The sequence below is a fragment of the Acomys minous genome, assembly GCF_964271855.1.
Source record: "Acomys minous genome assembly, chromosome: 6".
Taxonomy (NCBI): domain Eukaryota; kingdom Metazoa; phylum Chordata; class Mammalia; order Rodentia; family Muridae; genus Acomys; species Acomys minous.
Genome location: NC_140487.1, coordinates 85,748,469 through 85,775,413, shown reverse-complemented (window position 1 = coordinate 85,775,413; position 26,945 = coordinate 85,748,469). Strand labels below are relative to the sequence as shown.

Sequence of the window (26,945 nt, the reverse complement as noted above, 5' to 3'; positions counted from 1 at the left end):
CTTTAAGGGTAATCAGGGACTAACTTTTAAATAAAGCAGGGCTCATAAAAATCACATCTGTATATTAATATTAGTCTAACAAACACTAAAATATTTTTAAAGTTTGATGCAATTAATGGTAATTGTAGAATTAGAATACCTTAGTTGGTTCCATATGCAAACACTTACCTTAAATCCATCTTTCTTGTTTTTTTCCAAACCCGACCATTCTCCAGGCTGAAAATTCATTTTAAGAGAGATATAAGTGTATGGGTAAAAACAAAACCTATAATTCCCAAGTTTGGACTCTTAAGGTAAAGTTCCCAAATAAGATATTCCACTTAATTTACATAATAGGAAGGAAATTTTCTTGGCTCTCATCACTCAAAACAATATTACTGCTCTGACAACGAAATTATAATAAAGCCAAAACCAACCCTTTTAATGTCTTCTATGCATTTAATGATGTAACTTCTCTTGATCGCTTCCTTTACTGCATAGGCATCGCTAAGGATTGTCAGGTGCTCCTCCAAGGCTTGCTGAATCAGGCTACTGGGCAGGGTTGGAAGGTGAGCCAGCTCCCAGAGCACATCTAAGACCTGCAACAACACCATCAGGATGAGCCATCCCACACACACACAGGACCTCTGTAAGCATTTGGAGCTAGAAAATCCATTTGATTTTCCTGCCTTTCCAGAAGTGGCCTCAAAGCGAGCTTCCCGGCCTATCCGTCCAATCAGACTCAGCAGCTTCTGTCTTACTCTGTCACTTTCGGTCTCCCAGCTCTGCACAAGAGAACAGACAAGACACAGGCCAGTGTCCCAGTCAAGCTGGTGAAATTAACAAAAATGCTTAAATTTGAGGTTAATAAGGTAAGAAAAATACATTTAAACACAGCTGTTGGGGGATGTGCTCACAGAGGTTAAACCTTACCTTCTGAATGAGAACAAACAAATGGTTAAGCTGCTCTGCATTAAACTTCACGGCTGCAGCTGCGATGATAGTGTGGATGTTCTCAATTACGGTAGATGACTGTCCTGACTAGAAAAGGAGACAGCAGGAGACAGCTCAATCCTGGGACTTGGCAAACCTAAGTCTTCTTCCAACAACTGACAACACTGGCGGGTTAATGAAGCAACCATTATTAATGGTCAGCTGACTGCATTTCACCTCCAGCAGCATTAAGTCTTGTACACGTGAAAAAGCACAAATCAGGATCTCGGTCTAATATTTATTTTAGAAAGAGACTAAAACATTTTCAACAAAAAAATTCAAATTGATTTATTCTGAACTGATAAAATTACAAGGCAAATAAACTTTTAGTGTTTTTACAGATTAGTTATCAGGGCTTCAGTTCAGATTATTATTGACTCCATTTTAAATGTTGCTTATAAATTCTTTGTGACTACAACTGAAACTTATTGACCCTGTAGGCAGTAAGTCTCTGCTTTAGAGCTATGGACCCTACTGCAGATGACTGACACTCACTTTATAACCTCAGTCACAGCACAGGAGAGAAACTTGGAAAGCAGGAATAGTTGTAGATTTGGTTAATTTTCTCCATAACTACTATGCATATGCCATTGTTCATTAAATGTAGTAGAACACACACACACATACACACACACAGCCCCTCATGTAGGTTCAAAATGTACCCTCAGAAAACATTATATATGAGGGTATTTCACCAAGGCCTCATATGGGGAGTAAAGTCTAGGAACCTAGGACAACTTTTTAAAAATCCTGCTCAGCTTGTAGTCTGTCCTGCAGGAAAGGGGCTCAGCTAGCTGTACTCCATAGTCCTGCTGGCCAGCGAGGGCAGCCCTGGGAGAGAAGGCAGGAGGAAGGGAATGACGCAGGGCTGCTGAGGCAGCAGGGGCTCCAGCAGTGCCAGTGCCAGCAGCGCTTTCCAGGTTAAGCACCTACAGTGAAGGAATCCCCAAAGCAGATCCTCTCCTCAGGCTTGATGCCCACTTTCTATCTGTTCCTCTTGGCATTCTTCCACCTCAGCAACACCTCTTTTGCTCTTGTTTTTTGTTTTAAATATTTTAAAAGTTAGTCGTGTTTGTGTGTGTGTGTGTGTGTGTGTGTGTGTGTGTGTGTGTGTGTGTAGTACACATGCCTGCATACCACGTGCATTCCTGCTTTGTAAACAATCCCCTGGAGTCACGTCCACATGTCTGAAATGCCTAGCACAGTTTGTTTCTGCCGCACAGTTTGTTTCTGCCTGCTACAGAGATTTAGTGGACACAGCTAAGGGGAGCACCAGGTCCCACTGTGACTTAGCAATTAGAGCTTGACACCGGGACAGGCTAGCAGGAGGATGTCCTCAGGTGCATGCAGCACTGCTTGGTCTGAATTAGAGGAATGACTCATAGTCAGCAACACACAAATGTAACTAAACCACACGAGCGGATGGAACGGACTAAAGAAAGCTTCTGTGGTGAGAAAAGGGCAAAAGATTAAGGCTCGAGGGGGAAAAAGCAAAGCAGAAAAGAATAAGCTAACAGGAACTTTGAGAAGGAATACCAGCTGTGCACAATGAACACAGCTATAAGTCCAACACTCAGGAAACTAAGGCAGGAATTGCAAGTTTAAGTGCAGCAGGGACGATATACTGAAACCTTGTCTTAAAAAAAAAAGTAAGGCCCAAATTTGAGAAAAAGACAGTGGCCAATGCAAAGCAGACAGAAGAGACCGTGTTGGAAGCTGGCATACTAACGAAGAGCCCTGACAAGCTGAAATCTAAAGAGCTGCTGATACTGTCATCCTCATTTGTTAGACAAAACAGGAAAAGTTATAATGAAAATTTGCAATACAAGGAAAAGTGAAATACCTAGTCCCAGCTCTGCACACACCGACACACAGGACCCGGTCCCAGCTCTGCACACACCGACACACAGGACCCGGCCCCAGCTCTGCACACACCGACACACAGGACCCGGCCCCAGCTCTGCACACACCGACACACAGGACCCGGTCACAGCTCTGCACACACCGACACACAGGACCTAGTCCTAACTCTGCACACACTGACACACAGCTTTCTCAAAGACCTTGACTTTTTTCAACCAAAGAAATAAGACTAGACAAAAGTCTTGTGAGTATGACATTCATTTTATAACGTAATTTATTTTTTCTGGAACTGAGAGTGGAACTAAGGGCCTTCTATTTGCTAGGCAAGAGCCCTACTACTAAGCTAAGTCCACTAAGTCCCCTGCCCTTATAAATGCAATCTTAATAAACTGTAAAAGAGATTAGGTATAGCTCCTCTAGTTAAAACCAGATAAGGTCCCATTTCCCAGACTCCTCACCACCCTGCCCCGTTTCCTATGGTCCATGCATATCAGAAAAAGGCAAAAATAATTCTGCTCAACTTACTTGTATCTTCCAAATTTTAGTGAGTTCATCTAGTGACAATTTACTTCCCAAGAGTTCAATAATTCCCTTTATGCGATCACAGTACTGTGCTTGGTCTATGTTGCCTAGTAGAGGAAACATCAGCAGGGAAACCAGATGCAATGAATGATGACTCTATTAACTCAAAGCAATAATAAAGGCTAATAAAAAGAAAGTTATTTCTATACCTTTTAAAAATAAAAACAATTAACATGTCAAGTAATTTTAATTTTTTGACAGCAACTTACCTTCCAGGGCAATTGACAGAACTGAGTTTTCAACTAGCCAATCTAGTAATCTGTCTGTATCGATCGCATTCTTCACAGACTTGGATAAGGTACTATCTTCTATCAGTTTGGTTACCTAAAATGACAGCATTAGCATGACTGAATCAAACATGCATAATCAAAATCTTCTCTCATATATGTGTAGTCACTTTATAGACTTATAGTACAGTCTAATAATTAAGCAAAATATTTCAAAATCAACTTACTTCCTAAAAGTTAATAGATAATTGTGAAGTCTTCTTAAAAAGAAAATGGAATTACTTTTAGAACTCTTTTTATTCCTTAAGGCTACCTGTGACTGGCTTAATGATGAGGATCTAACCCAAACTGCAAGCACAACACTTGTCCTCCACATTTTATAACTGAGGGTAGAAAGAGGCAGCCCCGCCCAGCTGTAACCTTGTGTGCTCCATGGCCACAGGGCAGGTGCCCTGAATGGACAAGGGAGACAACAGCAGAGGCCTGGCATGGCCTGGTCAGACTGTACTTGCTCGCACGTGCCTGTGCCCATGTTCATGGCCTAGTTACTCAACCCTCATGTGTGTGAGATAGCTTAGTCCCTTTCAATAAATTCTTTTTCTCACTTAAAATGATCTAGGATGAGCTGATTTGACTTAAGAGCCAAAAATCTGAAAACTAAAAGAAAAATAGCTGGAATCATGACTGAATTGGGTTACTGGCTTATTCTGTCATCCACAAAATCCAACCACATTGTGTGGATCAAAAATGAACTTTAGGAAGCTGAGGAAAGTATTTTTAGCATTTTGCTTAGACCAACACTATATTACTATCCCTTCGTTTTGTCATAACATGGGCTAGAAGATGAAGTTATATCTAAAATAAAAAGAAGTATCCCTTAGATAATGTCTAGGAATGATACTGTAGGAAATTTCACAAAAACAATTTTCAGACAACAAATCTTGAAAATAATACATATAGTACCACTGTTATCTCTTTCTTACATAGTCAAGAGAATTTACTCTTTCTCCCAATATCTTTATATTAAAAACTATATCTGAACGAAGAGCAAACTTACTTCTTTGAGAGAATTCATTTTAGCACTAAAATGTGGTGATTTCAGCATGCGCAGGAGGATGTCAAGGCGAAGGTCATCCACAACCGTCACCAGATCCGGTTGGAAGCGCATGCAAAGTAACTTAATGGCAGACAAGAGCTCAGGGATGCTAACCAATCTCTTCCATGTAATAAAAACAGAAAAACATACAAACAAACAAAAACTGTAAAAACAGCCTGATATTAATTCTCATGACACACATAATATAAGGTAACAACGGCCAGGAGACAGCTGATATTTTAGATGGCCCATTAATTATATTTGTTCCTAAACAAAAGTTAAGCTCATTGGTAGGAAGCCAAGAATGGAAAAGGCATTGTTGTAGGAAGGATTCAAGGTAGGAAAGTCTTCAGTGTTAAAACTGCTCTAAACAACTTCAGATACACTTGAAAATTCCACATTATTCTAATCTAGTCTGATTGTCATACTGTCAATATCGTGTTAGAAAAACTCTGAATTAGGTATCACTCCTGAGAATACCATATTTGCTCTATTTTCACTGAGATAACGCTATCCTCAGTTGTTTTGAAAGTAGCTTCTTTATTTTGGACGGGGTGGGGTTGGCAGGGAAACTTTAAGTTAGTGTGAAGAACATATCAAGAGGGCCCAGAAAGTAGTGGCATGGGAATTTGCCAAGACTTGTCTTTGCTATCACAGACTACCTGGCACTGGCTCTGAACGGCCAGGGAGTCATTACCTTGTCTTTGAGGTCTTTCTCCTCCACACTCCGCACATCCTGGATGGTGGTGAGGATGACTGGGTCCAGCATAGGCTGCAGACATAAAACACAAGTTAAAAAGAACTCTGTGCTACAGTAGCTACTTCCTTACCTGCCACTCACAAAGGAGGGGCACAGTGAAAGATAGGAATTCTAGCTGTCAGTGCCACCACCAGCTAGCTGGCCATCCCAAGGGTCCTTACCTGATTCTGCCACTGTTTCTTCAATGTAACATGAGTACAGTTCCTCTAGGTACAGGTTTTTTTTTTCCTTTTTTCAGAGACAGGGTTTCTCTGTGCCGCCCTGGCTGTCCTGAACTCGCTTTGTAGACCAGGCTGGCCTTGAACTCACAGAGATCTGCCTGCCTCTGCCTCCCAAGTGCTGGGACTAAAGGCAAGCACAACTACGCCCAGCACCCTCTCACTACATCTTATAAGAGTTGTATGAAGGAACAACTCAGGATATATGGACTGCCCTTTTAAAAAAGCAAGAGATGCAGTGGAGAGATGGCTCAGAGGTTAAGAGCACTGGCTGCTCTTCCAGAGGTCCTGAGTTCAATTCCCAGCAACCACATGGCGGCTCATAACCATCTTAGAATGTGCTCTGATGCCCTCTTCTGTTATGTAGTTGTACTCATATACATAAAACAGATAAGTCTTAAAAAAAAAAAAAGTAAGAGGTATGGCTACCTTTTTTTGTTTGTTTGAGACAGGGTCTCACTATATAGACTTGGCTGGCCTGGAACTAGTCTGGTCTCTAACTGAGAAATCTGCCTGTCTCTGACTCCCAGGCCTGTCATGACTACTTTTATAATAAACCCCAGTGCCAGGCAAGGACCCTGGAGCTCCTCGGCCTCCAGAGGCATGGTGCCTGCGCACCTGCATGCACTTGCACAAACTGGAACACTGGCAGCTTTACTACTTTATGACTTGATGAATTCTGCAAAAGAAGGAAGTCAGACATGATATGCTGCTAAGCTATTATTCTAAAGAGTATGCCCGGCTGACCATCAGAGCTGATTTAGTAGAACTCATATGGCAACAGACTCTAAAACAACCCCTTGAAGAAGGTAAGGATACATGCTCCTTCTTTATTAAAAAAAGATAACATTAAGAAATTATATTTGATAAAAATCAATCTTTAAAACAATAAAAAATGTTACAGGTCTCCCTATTCTTAAAAAATGGTTATTTTCTGACAGTATTTTTGCTAAAAGGTCAGCTGTTTTGAAAAAACATGAGTTATTCTATATTAAACATCGTTCTGAACAAGCTAGTAACAAAAGTTAGTATTTGTCATGTCCCGGGCAGTGCTGTGAAATGCCGTAACCATACCTGCACTACAGAGGAATTCAGGTACTCCGCACACACGCCTAAGGGCTGCACCAGTGCTGAGACGGCCTGGGAGGAGACAGAGAAGAGAAGACAGAGATGTGAGGAGCTTGTCACCTTTTTAAAAAACTAAGCAAATCCCTTTTCATATATCTGAGAAAAATGTAAAATCCCATTTAAGTTATAGACATTTAAATTAGAATGTCAACAAAACTCCTATAAAGGACTGAATGAAATGACTCTAAAGTTTATAACGACAAATATTAAAACATTTTCTTTTGAAAAGAAAAGAATATTTGAGGAGGAAATAAAATATTCTCGAATCAAAACAAAATAAGAGTTAAGGCTTAATTGAAGAAAAAAGTTTCTAAGATACATGAAAGAAAGCCCAAATAAATAAGAGAGATGTTGTATTTGTGTTCCTGAGTGGGAAATATCAGTTATAAAAATGTCAATCCTCTGTTCAGTGAACTACATATTTACTGCTATTCCAAACATGGTCTCAGTGGCTTTCTTCCCCTGACATGTTGATTACAAGCAGTAAAAAAATATCAAAATAGGCCAGGTTTAGAAAACAATGACAGCAGTACAGCGGCGAGGCTAGTAACTAAAGATGGGTGCGTTAGTGCTGAACGGAAGGGTGCAACAGGTGTCCAGGACAAACTGCACACTTTGAGATAAGACAGAACCAGTAAATCCCGATGGTAATATAAACAAGAATAATTCAAAAAGGGCTCTGTATCAACTTGTTATTTATTTGAATAGAAAAAAGTATTGGATCCCCGCCATACAATATATGAAAGTAAACTGAATAACCCAAGAGCCAAGTTTTAAAAATTATAAAAGCACAAAAAGAAACAAGATTATAACCCTGAAGTGGGAGAATATCCCCTAAGCAATTGTGAGAAATGTTTACGCCATTAAGGAAAGATGATTATGCAGGATTTTGTTGTTTCTGATACGATGAACACAAACAGGGCTGGCAAGGTGGCGCAACAGTAAAGGTCTCTGCTGCCAAACCCGACAACCAGAGTCCAGCTCTCAAACCCACATGGCAGAGGGTGAGAACCGTTACCAAGCTAACCTCTGACCTCCATGCATACGCCATACCCCCTCAAACAGATACACGTGCACTCACACAAAACTATGTTTACTATTAAAAGAACCTCTAAAAAGTACTGATGTTCGCAAGATCCAACCAGTTAATATACAGACGGCATGCCAATAGACAGTGATCACATGGAGAAATGCTCTAGCTCCCAGAATAGCAAAGTGCTGTAAATTATGTAACAAAATACAATTTTTTTGTCAATTATATTACAAAATCACAGATTAAAGAGACAGCATTGTCAGTCATACTGTAAAATGGGTTTGTAGGAGCAGACTGACAGTACAGTTTTTGGAAAGAGAGTTAGCAGTCAACTGTGATTTTAAAATGTATAGTCTTTAATCCAGAAATCTTACTTTCTAAGAACTGAGCCTTCACAAGCACGTCTACACGAAGGCACATAGACAGCGAACATCTTTCTGTAGTAGTAAAATCTACTACCCATGACATCAACAGGCAAGTGCACACAGCCACTGCACGAGTAACCTGCAGTCACTAGAACACTGATGGGATTAGGAAAGACGTCCATGAGGGAAGTGAGAACGTACTGCTATGCACAGCTGACAACAACATGTTTTACAGAAACAGAGAAGTGGAAGAAGAGAAACAGACAGAAGAGTGGGGGAAGACACAGGGTAGGTGTATGTATAAAAATAGCCAGTTTCATATTTTAGTGCTGGTGTTTTTTAACTGGCGAGGATGTGATTATTTTTCCCAATGTTTTTCAAGTTAAAAAATATAGGACTTTGGCCAGGTATGCTAGCACGTGCCTTGAATCCCAGTACTCAAGGAACAGCAGAAGCAGGAATCTCTGTAAGTTTGAGGTCAGCCTGGTTTACAAAGCAAGTCCAAGCCAGGCAGAGCGACAGACACAGGAACCCTGTCTCAAAACCCCTCCTCCCACAAAAAGAAAGGAAAAAAAAAAAAAAGACTTCAAGCAGTCTTATCATATGGCCTAAATTTATTCTGGGACACAGTCACCTTCTTAATTGGCCAGAAATCAAGCACTTATCATAAAACTTTAATTGTACTTATGAAAATGAGAGCCGAGTGCACTATCTTCTCAGTGCATAACTCCTCTCCACCCTGTCCCCTCCCACCCTGTTGGCAGAAGAGTTATTTTGGAAAATAGTCTGACCTAAGAGAAGATTTGGGGCAGGTTTTTAACTCCACAACACTTAATACCAATAGGGACTAAGCCTCCAAAACTATGTGTGTACCCTTCTCTGATGTTCATCCAGGTGGGGTAGAAATTTAGGGGTGTTCTTTGTTGTTTAAAGACTAGAAAATTGTTGAATGTCTCAACATTTTTGAGAAATGAAGTTAATTTCTAACATCACTCAATACCTAACCAGCCAGTTCTCGAGAAACAAGTAGTAAGCTACCCAAAACTGTCTCTGAAGAGATTTTTTTTCTTTTCTCTTTCAAATCACTATTATTTTTCATATCAAAAGGCCATTCCCAACATACTTAATATACTCAATAGGGATCAAATGACAACCCAGCAGCCTATGTAAGTATGCAGGGAGGCTTTCCAGCTTGTGGCAGCAAAAATGGTCAGCTATCACTACACCATCAGTTCCTCTTCCTGTTAACATTCTTCCTTCTTCCAAAGAGGGACCAGGGGGGTGGACTAGTCCTTGTGGTAACTGCCCAATTTTTAACACTTAGGGATGGTATTTCAGAACATCATGTCTTCATCAATCCAATTATGCTAAGTAGCATGTCCCAGTGCTATTCTTACAAGCATGGGTACCACACCTGGCCTTTTACGTGGGTGCTGGGATCAAACTCAAGCTCCTATGCATGACAGGCACTGTGGTGACTGAGCTACTCCTTGGCCTTTTTAGCATTAACACTTAACCCCAGGCATCAGATCGTGTCCCCTGGTTATACACCAACCCAGATAAAGTTACTTGCACACCAAGCACGGCGAGTGGTTTGACTTACCCCAAGTTCTATATCTTCTGAGTGAAGCTTGGCTTGGATTGCTGCAAATCCTCCTAATTCTCCAAACTGAAAAGAAAGCAGGCATGAACTAATTTTTAAATGCTCCGAAATGGCAATATAAGCAAAAAACTAAAGCTAACATTTTACTTCGCCACTGTGCTTGAGAGTGATCTTAGAACACCATGAATGTGATTCTGTGTGAACTGCAAAAGATGATGTGCTAAGCCAAAACTTGATGTATATGTCACATACACACAGAGAGAAGGAACTGTACAACACTGCTCCTCAGTGAGACAGTCTTATCTGTGGTAGTATGAATGAAATGTCCCCATGAGCTTATGTATTTGAACACTTGGTCCACTTGGTCTCCAGTTGGTGGAGCTGTTTGGTTTTATGGAATCTTTAGGAGATGCAGCCTTGCTGGAAGAGGTCCATCACTGGGAGCAGGATGGAGGGTTTATAGCCTCACTCCCCTTCCGGTTCTTGCTCTCGGGTTCCTGTGTGTGCCTAGGATGTGATGAGCCAGCTTCCTGCTCCTGTGCCCTGCTGCCATGCTTTCCCCAGCCCTTTGTACTCTGCCCCTGGAATTGTGAACCAAGACGAATGCCTCTTTACACTGCTTTCAGCATGGTATTTCATCACAGCAACAGAAAAATAACTAATAGTTATTCTCCATAGGTGTCATTTGTTTATAATTCCCAACTACCAAAAGTCATACTAGAAAATGGGAATGGTATCTCAAAACCAAATTAGTAAAAGCCTATACCTTATTTACCAAGTCCACAACCCATCCATGAGGCTCCTGTGAGAAAATAAAGCCAAGAGTTAATATGGAAATAGAAAGACTTCCCCGTTATTAACTTTTGCATTTTTCATTTCCTAAATGGGAAATCTGAAGAAAAAGCATTAAAATTTTAATCCTACTTTGGAAGTCTTTCCCAAATGTTAATTAATGTAAGCTTTGGGCAGTACTGTATACAGTTTTTTGTTTTTGTTTTTTAAGATTTATTTATTTATTATTATACAGTGCTCTGGTTGCACATATACCTACAGGCCAGAGGAGGGCATCAGATCACATTATAGATGGTTGTGAGCCACCATGTGGTTGCTGGGAATTGAACTCAGGACCTCTAGAGGAGTAGTCAGTGGTGCCCTTAACCTCTGAGCCATCTCTCCAGCCCTGAATACAGTTTTTGAAGCATGTAAGTTAAGTTTAGATTTTCTGTCTTTGACATTATAATTTTGGAAGCATACAAATCTAGACCTTCATGGCACTGGCACATGAAGCGCATTCCTGCATTTGGGGGCAGATGGGATTTGCTGTTTAAAGTCTCCAAGGAAAAGAATAACTCAGGTTAAATTCTCCAAGCAGGTCATATATTACTTATTGTGATTTTCCAAAACAGGTCTCAGGCAGCTCAGGCTGGCCTTGAATCTGCTAAACAACTGAGACTAGCTTTAAATTTCTTACTCTCCTGCTGCTGCCAAAGGCTGGGGATTAGAAGGGCACATCACTGCACACAGCTGAAAATTTTACTTCAGAAACGAACTATTATTACCTAAAAAGTAGAAAGCTAGGAATTTGGCGATTAAAGTTCAGCCCCAGCTTTGTCATTAATCCCCTGAACCAAGCCCTGACCCTGCCCTTCACTCTAGGCATGCGGATTTGGGTTTAGATAGGAAGAGATGTCACACCCGCTTTCACAGAACTCATAGTTCTGCGGTTAATAACCAGGAAATCACCACGGACACAAGCAATTCAAATTATGATGCGTCAGTCCTTTAAAGAAAAATAGCAAGTTTCTCTCCGTGAGGTGGTGCTGTATGAGACAGTGAGAGAGAGTCCATGCAGAAGGCTGAAGTGGCCAGTCCTATTTGGATAAGGCACAAGAGTCCACTGTGTGAAACACTAAGAGAAATCTCTCCCCAGGTCACATGTGCTAAGCTGCAGGGAACAGCACAGGTGAAAGTGCAGACAGAAATAAAGATGGGGACAGTGTTTCAAGAAAGGGTGGTGTGGCTTTTACATTCTAAGATTTCCACAGTTCTGGTGAGAATGCAATGGCGTGAAAGGATGAAAGACTGGGAAGCCTTCAGACAACTGAGAAGACTAATGCAGTGCACAAGGGAGGACAGGTGACCTGGACAAGAATGGCTGCAGAGGAGAGGGGTCACTGGAGGCATGACCGTTTTAAATTTTTAGAATTTTTGGTTATGGTTTGAATAGAGGGACTAAGGAAACAGGAGGATTTCGGCACCTCTGGTTTATCTTGAGCACTGAGATAGACACGGATGCTACTTACCCAGGGGAAAGGAAGAGAGGTCGGGCAGGCAAGGGCAAGGCCCCAACAAGCATGCGAACCAAGAACCCTGTGTGGCAACTAAGAGGAGATGGCTGACTGCTTACCTCAGGTGTGCTCAGAGAAGAGTGGCTCACAAAGACAAGCTGAAGTTACCATCATTAAGGTGATATTTATATCAACGAGAAGAGAGAACATTCCTTAGGAAAAGTATAGTACAAAGAGAGGAGGGCCTGGCCACAGCTGGGGAGCAGGGAAGGGCCCAAAAACATGGTCAGTAAGCCCTGGAAGCCGCACAGCTGGGAAGCAGAGGCAGGAAGAGCACAGGTACGAGGCCGGCCTGGGCTACCCAGGCAAGACACAAATAACTGCTCAAGTTAAAGATTTAAATGAACATGCTAAGTAGAAAACTAAATACAAATAGAAAAGAAAGGAAATTGAGCTATAGATACAGGGAGAAAAGTATCACAAATACAACACAGAGAAACAGAAATCTGGACAAGATGAAGTGACATGGAAGACGGTAGAGACAGTCTAACATGGACCCAACCGAAGTTCCAAAAGAAGACAGACTAGCAAAGTAGTTCATTAAAAGAGAATGGCTAAAAAGTGCCAGAAATTATACAAAATATTAACCAGGAAGGGCATTAAAGGCCTCACGTCATAAGGTGTTTGCTATCTCAACATGGAGAGGAATCAGGAAAGACACATGACACCAAGCTCTGGCCTTCATACGCACATATGCACAAAGACCTGCATCACATAAACTCACATGAACATATGTGACCCCACCCGATCCGTGCATCCCTCCCCTTGTATGTGTACATATGCACAAGATATTACTATTAAACTAAGAAATCTAATCTGCAACAAAAGAAGCAATAAGAATTTCTTGATCAGGCCGGGCATGGTGGCGCACACCTTTAATCCTAGCACTTGGGAGGCAGAGGCAGGTGGATCGCTGTGAGTTCGAGGCCAGCCTGATGTACAAGGTGAGTCTAGGACAGCCACAACTAACACAGAGAAACCCTGTCTCAAAAACCAGTAACAAAACAAAAAGAATATCTTGATCAGCTATATGAGAGCTAAAAAGATAAGTATGAAGGAGGAAGAAGAGTCTGAAAGTGAAGAGAGATGAATATGCGTTTCTCATAAAGAGTTGAAGCAGCAGCTAAACGCCTCAATGGGCCCATGCAAAGCCAGGATACAATGCAAATGACACAGTTATTATTCTGACAAAAAAATGATCAGACCAGAATTTAAAGGTCATTGAAAATATTAAGAAGTGTGAAATAAAGATTCAGGTCATTAAAAAAGATATCAATCACTAATAGACATTTATGTAAAGCATATTTCATAAGTGAGCTACCTTTTTGTAGGATTTAAGAAGAGACAGGGAAGGGCTGGAGACTGCACACTAGAGATAACAAGGTAGGAGTTAAAGGTTGAGGGAAGCATAGGAAACAAACTAAGGCCTATATGTAGTGCTCAGAGGAGAGTAAAGACACTGAAATGCAGGTTTTGTTTAGTGATTAAGTTAAGAGTTTCGGGTAGCCACTGAGAATGACATATTTCATGAGGTTTGGATGTGAAGGGAATCCATACTGAAGGCACAAAGGATGCGATATTAAGGGCAGAAGATTCAGAGATCAAGACCACCAGAAGGTGCTAAACAAGGGTAAGCAGACAGTGAGGGGAAGGCTAAAGACAGCAAAGGTGGAATGGGAGGGAATGGGAGGGAAGGGGAGGGAAGGGGAGGGAAGGGGAGGGAAGGGGAGGGAAGGGAGGGAAGGGGAGGGAAGGGAGGGAAGGGGAGGGAAGGGGAGGGAAGGGGAGGGAAGGGGAGGGAAGGGGAGGGAAGGGGAGAAAAGGGGAGGGAAGGGGAGGGAAGGGGAGGGAATGGGAGGGAAGGGGAGGGAAGGGGAGGGAAGGGAGGGAAGGGAGGGAAGGGGAGGGAAGGGAGGGAAGGGGAGGGAAGGGAGGGAAGGGGAGGGAAGGGGAGGGAAGGGGAAGGAAAGGGAGGGAAGGGGAGGGAAGGGGAGGGAAGGGAGGGAAGGGGAGGGAAGGGGAGGGAAGGGGAAGGAAAGGGAGGGAAGGGGAGGGAAGGGGAGGGAAGGGAGGGAAGGGGAGGGAAGGGGAGGGAAGGGGAAGGAAAGGGAGGGAATGGGAGGGAAGGGAGGGAAGGGGAGGGAAGGGGAGGGAAGGGGAAGGAAAGGGAGGGAAGGGGAGGGAAGGGGAGGGAAGGGAGGGAAGGGGAGGGAAGGGGAGGGAAGGGGAAGGAAAGGGAGGGAATGGGAGGGAAGGGAGGGAAGGGGAGGGAAGGGGAGGGAAGGGAAGGGGAGGGAAGGGGAAGGAAAGGGAGGGAATGGGAGGGAATGGGAGGGAAGGGGAGGGAAGGGGAAGGAAGGGGAGGGAACGGGAGGGAAGGGGAGGGAAGGGGAGGGAACGGGAGGGAAGGGGAGGGAAGGGGAGGGAAGGGGAGGGAAGGGGAGGGAAGGGAGGGAAGGGGAGGGAAGGGAGGGAAGGGGAGGGAAGGGGAGGGAACGGGAGGGAACGGGAGGGAATGGGAGGGAAGGGGAGGGAAGGGGAGGGAACGGGAGGGAAGGGGAGGGAAGGGGAGGGAACGGGAGGGAAGGGGAGGGAAGGGGAGGGAAGGGGAGGGAAGGGGAGGGAAGGGAGGGAAGGGGAGGGAAGGGAGGGAAGGGGAGGGAAGGGGAGGGAAGGGGAGGGAAGGGGAGAAAAGGGGAGGGAAGGGGAGGGAAGGGGAGGGAATGGGAGGGAAGGGGAGGGAAGGGGAGGGAAGGGGAGGGAAGGGGAGGGAAGGGAGGGAAGGGAGGGAAGGGGAGGGAAGGGAGGGAAGGGGAGGGAAGGGGAAGGAAAGGGAGGGAAGGGGAGGGAAGGGAGGGAAGGGGAGGGAAGGGGAGGGAAGGGGAAGGAAAGGGAGGGAAGGGGAGGGAAGGGGAGGGAAGGGAGGGAAGAGGAGGGAAGGGGAGGGAAGGGGAAGGAAAGGGAGGGAATGGGAGGGAAGGGAGGGAAGGGGAGGGAAGGGGAGGGAAGGGAAGGGGAGGGAAGGGGAAGGAAAGGGAGGGAATGGGAGGGAATGGGAGGGAAGGGGAGGGAAGGGGAAGGAAAGGGAGGGAAGGGGAGGGAAGGGCAGGGAAGGGGAGGGAAGGGAGGGAAGGGGAGGGAAGGGGAGGGAAGGGGAAGGAAAGGGAGGGAAGGGGAGGGAAGGGGAGGGAAGGGAGGGAAGGGGAGGGAAGGGGAGGGAAGGGGAAGGAAAGGGAGGGAATGGGAGGGAATGGGAGGGAAGGGGAGGGAAGGGGAGGGAAGGAAGGGAGAGAAGGGGAGGGAAGGGGAGGGAAGGAAGGGAGAGAAGGGGAGGGAAGGGGAAGGAATGAGAGGGGAGGGAAGGGGAGGGAAGGGGAGGGAAGGGGAGGGAAAGGGAGGGAATGGGAAGCCTCAGGGACAAACCGCTGGGGAAGGCGGGTCAGGTGGCCAGGGCCCTGATGGAGAAGGAGCTCCTCGGTGAGAAAAGAGGAGAAACGAGGACTGAATTGTTCTAGTCTCAGGTGTACAAAGTGAAGGGAGGAGAAAAAGAGCCTGCTGAGTACTTATCTGCAGTAAGCTACTGAGTACAGCTGCCATGTGACCCAGCCGGGAGAGAAGATGTTAGTCTTTGGGGGAACCACACCATGTAAGCTCAAATTTCAGGACTGCCTACACTCTTCTTATGCCTTGCTTCTTGGCCTTGGGTAAGTGTTTAGGTGGTTTTAATTTCTCATTCATGAAAAGGGAATAAAACATCCTCACTCATAGAATTACTAAGGGATTAAATGCACCATCCTTGCCATTCAGTGCTAGGCTGGTGCTAAAAGCAGCACTGCACTAACCCATCCCTCTTCCATACTCTACACATGTGACATAATCACACCAATTGTTTCTTTTACTGTAATTGTTTGTTTCATATTTCCTCTACTATACTATCAAAATGTGCATTATGCTAGTATGCTGTTATGAATTGTTTAAGCTTGCTGAATGAATGCTGACTCAAAGAACAAGGAGGCCCTCCAGAGCTCCGTGTCCTGGAGCCGGCTTGGTACCTTCACTCTGTAACAAGGACAAAGAAAAACAACACGCAACTGAGAGTATTAAAAACTTGTGCTTGAGAACACCTATTTCCAAGCCAGGTTACAACTGTTTGTCCTACCACACACAATGCCTGCAGCGGGACAAAGGTGAAAAGCTTGTCCATGGAGAGACTGTTCCGCCCCGCCTGGGACTTTCGATCAGGAACCCCAGCATAACTGCTAAAAGGCTTTCTGCTGGGTGATTGTAAATGGCTGGTTCACTATTTCTTTTCTTACTTGGATGCCTCACCTAAAGGACATTCTCATCTGCCCAGGACACTTGGCTGCCTCAGTGGTGGCTTCCCCAGTTGATTTCAGCTGTCTACAAGCCCTGATTGGGTGTTACCTTTCATTTGCTCTCTCAATTGGTTTGCTCCCGTCGCTGCTGCTGTATGTGTGAGGGCCCAATTTGATGATGTTTTGCTATCTGTTTTGTTTTGGTTTTTCAAGACAGGGTTTCTCTGTATAGCCCTGGCTGTCCTGGGCTCACTTTGTAGACCAGGCTGGCCTCCAACTCACAGAGATCCGCCTGCCTCGATGTTTTGCTATCTGCTGCTCACTATGCATGATTTTACTTTTGTTTGCTATATACTTAAAAACCTCAGTCATTTAAACTGAAAGTGAAGCTATGAGAAACAGTTTTATACAGAATAATCATAAGCCACGAACCATGAAATATTGCACTTTTTGTTAAAGGCATGGAGTACTGGCATATACCTCCCAAACCTAGAATAATGCCAGATAAACATCAAGTGGCCAATAAATGGCTGTTTAAATCAAATGTGTGCTTGTGTTACAGTAGTAAACGCTGCTCCTAATAGCTGAAACTAACTTCCTTCAACTGTTTCTTAAAAACCAGGGTCTGAATTAGAAAACTGTTTAGATCATGTCCTTCCTGTGGGTATAACGTTAATACCACACGGCAGACCTTTCATCATCAAATAAAGATACTGGGTCTGGAAATGTAAGATTGAAAGTTTCAATGTTTTTGTGTATGCAAGAAAATTCTAGATAACACTGATGACTAGTTTTATTCTGTTTTGAGGGAGGGGGTAGAACTAGTTATTTCAATGCTCTACAAGGAAACTGGGACATCAATTAAACTGTGGCTCTGATAATCCAGTATGTAGGGCGCTGAGGCAATTTCTTTCACCAAATATAATTTCAGATAAAAAAAAATTCTATGTAACATTACTTAACAGCTGCGGGGGGGGGGGGGGGGGAGTCATTTTTAATAATGTTAAAAAAGTTTGGAAAGTCCTATAAACCACACAGAATATTTATCCTTTTATTTCCAGATGATTTTTAACTCTTCTATGTAAATTGTCAGTTTTATAGCACAGAAAAAATATTTTCAATAAATTTATGGATAGAAGGTGAAAAAGAACTACATTTACCTTTTGAAAAGTAGATACAGGTGAAATAGCAAACATATTTCCCTCTCCAAACACCTCTGCCCAATTCCTCTGAGACATTTTCATTCTGTTTTTAAAGTGGTATTCATTATCAGGATTGAAAGCCTAGATTCAAAGAGAACAGAGAAACATCACCTATTTTTATAGCAACATATTAGCATTAGAAAAGAAGATAAAAATTGTTAGGATTCTGCTCCAGTCTGCCTACTTGTGATGTCACTGCCTACCTGCCTTACCCAGGGCTTATAAAAGGGCAGGTCCACCTTGCCTCTCTCTCTCACCGCTCCCTCTCTCCCTCTCACCTCTCTCACCGCCCCCCCTCTGGTGCCCCTCTTCCTTCTCTCCCATGCTCATTTAATAAATTTCTCCATATAATATCTAGTACCTGGCATCTTATTTTTTAAATTATTAAAAAATATATAGCTTCTGCTTCCTCCATTAATGAAGTTGTTGCAGAGCACCTGCAAAGCTCAGGCCTGGCTAGCTGCAGGAGCAAAGGGCTGGTATGGTGCTCCCCAGCCCTGCTGGCGCCCATGCTATGGGAGACGGAGCTGACACGGTGGGAGGTCTGACTTCAGGCAAGGCAAGGCCAGCATCCTTGAGTAGCGTCTTGCCACGGTACAGCCAGATGACAGAAGTGGAGACAATGAAGTCGAAAAGAAAGATAAAAACTGGAGAGAGGCAGAACTCTATGTAAATATGTTTAAGATGGGGCTAGTCGGGAGTTATCAGGGAAAGTCTATTAAAACTAGAGAAGTAGTTCTTCCAAACGTGATGGCTGCTCTGCCTTTAAACTAAAGGCAAAGACTCTAATAGCTAACTTCATATTTTTCATGATAAAATATTTATTATTTGTTAATAGTTACAAGTAGAAGAATCGCATATTATCTTCAACTAAATAAAGACAAAGGGAGTAGAGCTTCATTTCTGAGATACTATACCATTGTAAGCACGCCCAGGAGACCAATGGGAATTGGATCCTGTTTTATTCTCTCAGCAACCAATTCTATTAGTAGCATCAACATGTTGTAGATTCCTTCATGAATTTCAGTACCCCACTTGTGAACAGCACTTGACGTCAGGAGCTACAAAAACAAAGGGGAATCTAGAGTCTAACTTGGAAAAGAGATAAGAAACCTACAGTTTACGAAGTAAATCTCCAATAGTCAAAGATGTATGACCAAATTACCCTTTTGAATGCAGATGGCTTTAAGACCAGTAATCCAGCTTCTTTGTTTATCTCAAAGTCAATATTAAAGTTCTGTTTTAAAATTTAATTTCTTTATATCAAAGCAGTTTGTTTAAAAGCATTTTTTTTTTCAGTTTCTCTCTATGTAGTCCTGGCTGTCCTACAACTCATTATGTAGACCAGGCTGGCCCCAAAGTCAGAGATTGGCCAGCCTCTGACTCCTGAGTGCTGGGACTAACGATATGCAAACCCATGCCTAGTGAGAATCTAACAACCTTTAATTTGCTCTTCTGTTCTTTATTATTACTTCAGAAGACCAAGTAACAGAGAGCAAACAGAAACTTGACATCTACTATGGAAACTACTGGTTCCTAACTGTTGTGGCTGTCAATAAAGTTAACAAATTCTCAGAAATGCTTTTATCACTGTATTACATATAATAAAAATATCACTAATGAGGCATGATTTTTGCTTGTCTCATTCACATGTTACAAAGATCAAAAAGATACAACAAACATGAAAGCATTTTACAAATGCTTAGGTGTTATTAATATATGTCCATAAGCTATCAACAATAATCAGTAGTTCTAGAATCTAAGAAATGGATGATGTGTTTCAAGGATTCAATTCAGATTTTTCACATTTCAGAAGGACTGCATCCTCCCATCTGTTGGCTAAACAAGAACTCTCAATATGAACAAACTTTATAAATATTTTCACAAATTTACTGTGCCTTTATTTCCTTTTTTGGTATGTGAAAAAGTAATAGTTAATTTTTTAAATAGTGAAGCAAATCTAAAACAGCTAAAAATAACAAGATGTTGTACAATATTTACATTGCAACTTTATAAAGTATAAATATCAAATATAAAATAATGGCCTATCATATAATCAAAGCGCTTTACAGATCATTAAAAAGAAGAGGAACTGGAGCCTGCAACTCTTCAGGACTGACTGACAGATCAGGGACTGAGAGACAAAGGAGTACACGTAAATCTCTAGGGTTTGGTTGGGTTAGTTAGTTAATGTTTTCTTTCAGTTGGTTTGGGTTTTTGTTTGTTTGTTTTTCTGGTGTTTGTGTTTTGAGATTGGGTCTCAACTCAGCATAGCATCCAACTCCCAATCCTCCCCCGTAGCTTCCCAAATGCTGAAATTACAGGTGTGTGCCACCAAACTCTTCCCTAGTTCCATGTTCCTGGAAGATTTCCCTTTGGAGAGAGAAAAACAAACAAACAAACAAACAAACAACAACAACAAAACCCTCTGCAATAAAAACTTACTTTGGTCACATTGAGAACTGAAGAAAAGCAGCCCAGACCTCATTAGTTATAGAACGGAACCTCAGTTCTACATTGTCTTTTGCTTTTGAGACAGTTTTTCTGTAGAGCCCTGCCTAGCCTGGAACTCACTCTGCTGACCTGCTGGCTTCACACTCAGTGGTCTGCCTGCCTCGCTGCCCTCCTAGTGCTGAGTTAAAGGCGTGTGCCACCAGTTCTACAGTGATCAGTTTCACTGTTTGCTCAAATGAGCAAAAATACAAACACTAGAGAGATGCTATTTTTCAAGAGTAACTGTATACCACTCTTATAACCCCAAAATTACACATTAAAATGAAACATCAATGATGAGGTCTCATGTGATTTCAACAACTCTGTTCTCATCTCATTACTTTCGCTTTCACTTTGAAAATGAAGTTCTACCTTCCAGAAGATGGGAGGCAGGCAGCATCAGGTTTAAGCAGAACCATGCACAGCAGCTGACCTGGATTACTTCCTCTGGCAGAATAAACAAGGCGGCTGGAAGGTGAAAAGTGAAGAACACGGGCGTGATGACAAAGCCCCTGTCCTGCACCTTCTCCTGCTATGAGCACCGACACCGAGAAGCACCGGAGGCACAAGAGGAGCCTCACACTGCCAAGTCCAGCTAGAGGAAGCAGCAGCGAAGAGAAATGGTGCCAAGTTTCCTGCAGGCCAGGCCTAAAGGCACAAATGACTCTGCTGCTCTACTGTAACCAGAGAAAGCACACCTAATTGTTAGGGGTGGACGCCTTCACGGTTCTTAACCATGAGAAAGTTTAACTTTGGGGACTTCATAAACGGAATCACAGTTCAGCATACCTGTGCTCATGGTTTGAGAGAAAAGCAACCAACCAGCACCTGACTGCTTCTTACTCTGCCACTATCAGCTAAGGGCATAATACAAAACAGTGCGCCTAAGCAGCTTGGTTCAGAGTTAAGAGTACATACACCAAATATGAAACTCAATACACAACTTTCTGGTTCTGGAGTTTCTCAACCTAAAGGTTGTTTTCTTTACTTTCTTAGAGATTTGTTTTAATATTTTATTTATGTGCATGTGTGTCCATGTGTTTATATCCACAGGTATATGGGTGGAGGCCAGAAGAAGGTGTAATGTCTCCTGGAACTAGTGTTACAAGTATTTGCCTAATATGGATGCTAGGAACCAAACTCTGGTTCTCTGCAAGAGCAGCAAGGGTTTTTAGCACCTGAGCAAACTCTTGGCCCCTAACGGGTGTTTTTTAAACTAATAAGTTGTTTCCCACGTCTAAATAAACATGTACTTCCTTCTCTATAAACACATGCTCATACTATGATACATGTCAGTGTTTGCTGTAAGAAGTCTGCTATTTTTAAAGTACTATATATTGGGAGTACTTTCTATTTAAAAATTAAAAATTGGTGAACAAATTCATCTAAAAGACAGACCTTGATTCTAAATACCCCACCTAAATGACAAAGAGATTTACGTATCCCTTTTTTAAAAAGATTAAACCATTTTGTTTCTCAAATTAATTTTATAATTATTTATGCTTTGAATTAAGGGATATTATACCGAAGTGCACATGGGAATAACAATTTACAAATACATTATTTGTGTCACTGAGTTTTAAGATATAAATAAAATTTCATCCATTTGTTGGCCTGGTCACTTAATTTGCATATGGGACAAAAATTAATGCAAAATCTGTAAGTGCAAGACAGTGGGGCACTCACTTATCTATTCAGATAAGGGCACTGAGCATTTAATTTTCTGCTAGGGAAACAGCAATGTCTATAACTTAGTCCTTTCTCTTGTGAGGAATAAGACTCAGGTCCTAAGAAGGGAACCGGGCTGAGCCAGACTGCCTTTATATACACGAGCCTGTGGTCTCCTATTAGAAGAAAATGGCTGTCTGAGAGATCTGACCAGAATGAGGAGCAAACCTATTACTCTGGCTTTGACAAGAGATGTTTTCATCCATGTCCTTTTATTTTTAAGGAAGAACAAACTTTTAGTAGTTTAAAATATGTTTCTGTCTTAGTGAAACAATAAACATAATGATCCATGAGCCTTAGGTGCGGGATTTGTGTTATAGACGCATCAGTTAGAACTGGGCTCCATAATTCTGCATTTTGGTTTTGTGTAATAATCTCCATCTGTTGAAGAGATATTTAGAATGAAGTTCGGGATTGTGCTGGCTTAGTAAGGCGGCAGTTGAAGGTTCCCCTCCAACCTCCATGGCTTCACTAGCCCCGGGTAGCTGACTCAGTTTCCAGCACAAGGCACCATTTCCCTCTCTAATGGATTTTAAATTCAATTGAGAGCTGTTGGTTACCATCAAGGTACATGTGGCACTACTGCAACCCTTAGGGTTATAATGCCATCCTGGTCATTGTGAGGTTTATAGGCATAGTAGCTAGGCAAGACTGTTGATTGCTTACCTTTTTTGGAAGTTTATGTGGTGCCTTCTAGGAGGAGGCATCCAGGTCAGATCCAGCCCAGGGCCTCTGAGCCCTGTATCTCAAATGTAGTGTCTTCTTCAATAGGGACCTATTTCTACATGTGGTCAGCTACCAAGGGCAATAGCAGTAGCTTATAACATTTGGGACAACCCTATCTGATAATTCAAAAGGGGGGCTCTTATGTCTGGTGTTGGGATTTTTGTTAGGTTGTCTAAGGCTTTGAGGGAGCATTACTGACTCAGATGGTACATTTTCACTTAAACTATATATACACCAACTTCCACGTATTACAGGGTTTTGTTTAGGTTGACAGTTGATAGTGTGATTCCTTATGGACTTTTTAGACATCCTTACTCTCTTCTCTTTTTCTTCTGTATCTCTCTCCTCCACCTTCCTGACTAAAAGAGTCAGAAAGACTCTAAGAATAAGTGGAACGGGGGAGTTTGCTATGAGATTGTGTCTCTTAGAAGTGTAAGAAGCTATACCTGGAAAGTCTCCCCACATGGCTGTTAAAACATGAGCTGAACCAGGCTGATGCCAACAGACATGTAAACACGAAGAACGTGAAAGTTCACAAGTCCTCACCTCTGTACAAAGAACTACAGACAACTAAGAAATACTAAGAGCCAGAGAAACTGTCTTCCGCAGAGAAAGCACACTGATTGGTTACCCAATATCAAATGGTTAGCCCTGAAAACATAGAGACTAAGCAAACTGTAGTTATGCATTTGGGAAGACTGTCTGTCTGTCTATCTGTCTACTTATCCATCCACCACTCACATACATATATGTATATAACAAAATTAAAGAAAAGAAGCCATGAATTTGAAAGAAATCAAGGGAGGAGTACATGGGGTGTGGTTTAGACGGAGGAAAGAAGAAGAAAAATGATGCAATTATATTATAATCTCAAAAAAATTAAAAATCAAGCTAAAAACAATAAAAAACACAAAGTGACTCTGACTTAGGTAATGAATACTAATTTTTAAAGTGCTACAACCTTTAGTTTACTAAGCTAAACAATCCCTTACTAAGCCGGGTGTGATGGTGCATGCCCTTAATGCCAGCACTCAGGAGGCAGAGGCAGGTGAATAGCTGTGAGTTCGAAGCCAGCCTAGTCTACAAAGTGAGTCCAGGACAGACAAGGCTAACACAGAGAAACCCTGTCTCGAAAAACCAAAAAAACTAAAAAACCAAAACAAAAACAATCCCCTACTATAATCAAATAAGTCTATTCCTTCACAATTAAATATTAGGAAGAAATATTAGGAAGAAAGAGTTATACTTAACCAAAGGTTATATAATATATATAATAGAAGTAAATTATTGGTAAGTTTCAAATTCAGAGCTTATTTCATGTTTGCGAATTTCTCAGTTGAACAAGATTTATGAACTGATTACACAGATTTTAGATATGCATAAATATCTAAAGCTAAAACCAAAAAGTTGCCTACCTTTGCCCCTACCAGCAATCAAATCAGCACATTCCCTTACCTTTTTAAACGCCTCAGGCATACACCGCTCCATAAATCTTTTGCAGTTCTCGTCAGACTCTGAAAGACCTTGGTTAAATAAATAAGAGAATTTATTAACTTATGTAGAGTTCCAGTGCTTTTTGTAGATATTATGTATTTGTTGTGAATTCATACATATAGACCTTTATCATAAAACCTTGATTCTTAAGCAATTATTAAAAGCAGACATTCTGCTATAGTAGCAGGCTGAGAAATAATCACAGCATTCAAAGAGACACTAATTAAAACTAAAATGGATAGTCTTATGCCTCCATGTCACAATAACTTATGATCTGATAAAACAGCAGCAGCAATTTAATAACCACTAATTGCCTAAGCAGCCATTTATAAGAGCACAAATATTTGAAGCAAATGCCCAAACAGCTCCTCTCTCCTAAAGCATGGAGACGAGCGCTGTGTAAACGCAGCACAAGAACTGTGCCTGGCAGAGCATATGCAACAAGTAACGAACGCTAAGCGAATGGAACAACCTACTGTAAGAGTTGCTTACAGGAAGAATGCATCACTCCGTATAGTGGGCGTTTCCACTATTGCCTGTGTGTGGAGGATGGAGGAGAACTGGAGAAACAGCTCTCTCCTTCCACTCCACCATCTGGGTTTCGGGATTAGAACGCAGAGTTGGCGGCAAGTACATTTACCTACTGAGACAACTCACTCGGTCAAACTGCTTCTCTCTCCTAAACTTAGTAATGAATTTTATCACTGGGAATATTAATAAACAGTTTGTTTTTTTTATGAACTCCTGCCTAGCATCCTAACAAGCTCTTAATAAATGTCAGAGTTGGGAAATCAATACCAAATACAACAGAGATGTCTATTGGGATTAAACTCAGGCCTAGTGAAAGCGTTTCTTTTGACGCACCTTGCATTTAGTCATGATATTAAACTATACATTCCTCCCATCTCCTTCCCTCCTTCCTTCCACACTCAGGGTCTTCACCTCACGGATGCTAGGGAAGTGCACTGCCAACTCTTCCTACTCTTAAAAGAGAAGCCCTGAATTGAGCCTAAATTTAAAGTGCTCCAAGCATCTAGGGGAAAAGCTAATTGTAGTCTTACAAAGCTTTCCAACTATGTTATAAGTAATCTCGTACTACTAGAACTGAAAACAAACAGCTGATTTAGTTAAACAGGAATAGCTAAATAAAATAGCTGATTTTAAACCACAGGGCACGACAAAGACTAAGAAAATAAACGGGCTGACCAAATCACACAATGATTTGTATGACCCAGGGGAAACTTCATGTCCTGTGTAACCGTCTGAGGTGTGAGGCTTACCGAGCCTTGCTAAGTAGGTGGAAGCCAGCAGACATTTGCCTAGGGACTCTTCTCGCTTGTACGGGATGGACCAATGGTCAGTCAGAACACGGCTTTCCAGCTCATACAAATTTGTTGTAGGGAATTCAATTCCTTCTCCTGAGCAATTTCCATTTTCATCATTCTTCTGAGAAAAAAGGATGAGCATAAAAGACAAACATTCCAATCAGTGGCCCTTCCAAGTGGGCAGAATTTAACAGAGAGCAGATACTTAATGGTAGTTATAGACATCAACATAACAACAGTGTAGGTTCATCTTTCTCAAAAACTACAATTTCACCAAACTCCAGAAATTCTAAAGTTATCATTCGGATATCCCCTGCCCCCTCTCAAGGGCTTCCACTCTCTTTAAAAGTGAACTCTCATTTTTTCATTATAAAATATAATGCTGCTCTAGCTTCTCTTTCTAACTACAAAGATGAGTTGAAGGAGGCATTAATCTGCTATTTTCATCTCCTCACCCCTGAAAAGAACTACTGGTAACACCCCAGTTGGGATCCCAGAGTTCTTACTCCCCTAAAAGTACTGCTGTTATGGTCATGACTAAACTTTACACACCTTTAAGCCAGCCACCACGTTTCAATCTTTTCCTAATACTTCTCAGGAATGTTTAATCTTCTGACTGACCCTCCTCCTAAAAAGCTAGATTTTTTTCCTTTGCCCAATGCCTACCTGAAGGTGTGGTTCTTCCTACTGGGCCCCTCCCCTTTTTAGCCACCAACTGTATGAGTCCCTCAAGCCTCGGCCCGGGGCCCTTCTCTGTTCCAGCCTACCTCAGTTATCTATCTGTTCTCCAAATCTCATTAGGACCCACAGACAACTCACAAACTTCTTCTGGTTTATAAACTGGTGTGAGGGGGGGGAGGGAGGGAGAGGCCTGAGGAGGATATAAGAGGTACAGGTTGTCATGACACTTCCAGCGTGGGTGGTAGGAAGGAAGCTCTGGTCCTTTGCAAGGGCAACAAGAACTCCTGAACAGCTGAGCTGTCACATCAACCTCAGATGATTCATAAACTCCTATCCCCAGCATAGACCTCTCTTCTGACCTGCAAGAGCACAAATGCAGAGGCCTATTTAATATCTTTTCCAATTCAGTGTGTGTCCCCAAACTAAGTTCATGTGCTTCTCCTTAATTCCAGCCCACTTCTCCTGCTTTCATGCTGGCAAATGACACATTTGTCTGGCAGCAAATCAGAAATCAGGCGAGCATACTTAATACTTTGCTTTCTTAACCCCATCCTCAGGACCCAGGGACTGTGCCTCAGTTCCCTCAGTCCTCTCAAACCCATGCACTCCCATCTCCATAGCCACCCCCGCCCACTTCATTCCTGGGTTCTTTTACACGCTTCCTAACTGGTAGGGGGTCGGGTAGACCAAGAGGCCACCTCATATAGCTCTCCACATTGACCTTGACAGTGATCCACAAGGCCTTGTGAGTCCCTATCTTCTCTCTCCATCTCCAGCTTCCTGAA

The 26,945-nt window shown here is 42.5% G+C and overlaps 1 protein-coding gene across 2 annotated transcripts in view; it reads right to left on the bottom strand.

Annotated features, from left to right (window-relative positions):
• Positions 1-26,945, bottom strand: part of USP24 (ubiquitin specific peptidase 24) — a 137,105-nt gene that overhangs the window by 79,896 nt on the left and 30,264 nt on the right. Inside the window, exons 2-16 of one of the 2 annotated variants that reach the window (XM_084785558.1) lie at positions 25,435-25,600; positions 24,116-24,183; positions 18,631-18,774; positions 17,672-17,794; positions 10,614-10,649; positions 9,848-9,913; positions 6,793-6,858; positions 5,438-5,512; positions 4,702-4,860; positions 3,627-3,741; positions 3,361-3,464; positions 913-1,020; positions 669-764; positions 417-578; positions 169-216 (exon numbers count right to left, since the gene is read on the bottom strand). In XM_084785558.1, coding sequence (XP_084641684.1) covers positions 169-216; positions 417-578; positions 669-764; positions 913-1,020; positions 3,361-3,464; positions 3,627-3,741; positions 4,702-4,860; positions 5,438-5,512; positions 6,793-6,858; positions 9,848-9,913; positions 10,614-10,649; positions 17,672-17,794; positions 18,631-18,774; positions 24,116-24,183; positions 25,435-25,600 — 1,536 coding nt within the window. The remainder of the gene's footprint in view (positions 1-168; positions 217-416; positions 579-668; positions 765-912; positions 1,021-3,360; positions 3,465-3,626; positions 3,742-4,701; positions 4,861-5,437; positions 5,513-6,792; positions 6,859-9,847; positions 9,914-10,613; positions 10,650-17,671; positions 17,795-18,630; positions 18,775-24,115; positions 24,184-25,434; positions 25,601-26,945) is intronic. The other variant, XM_084785559.1, reaches the window with a different exon arrangement.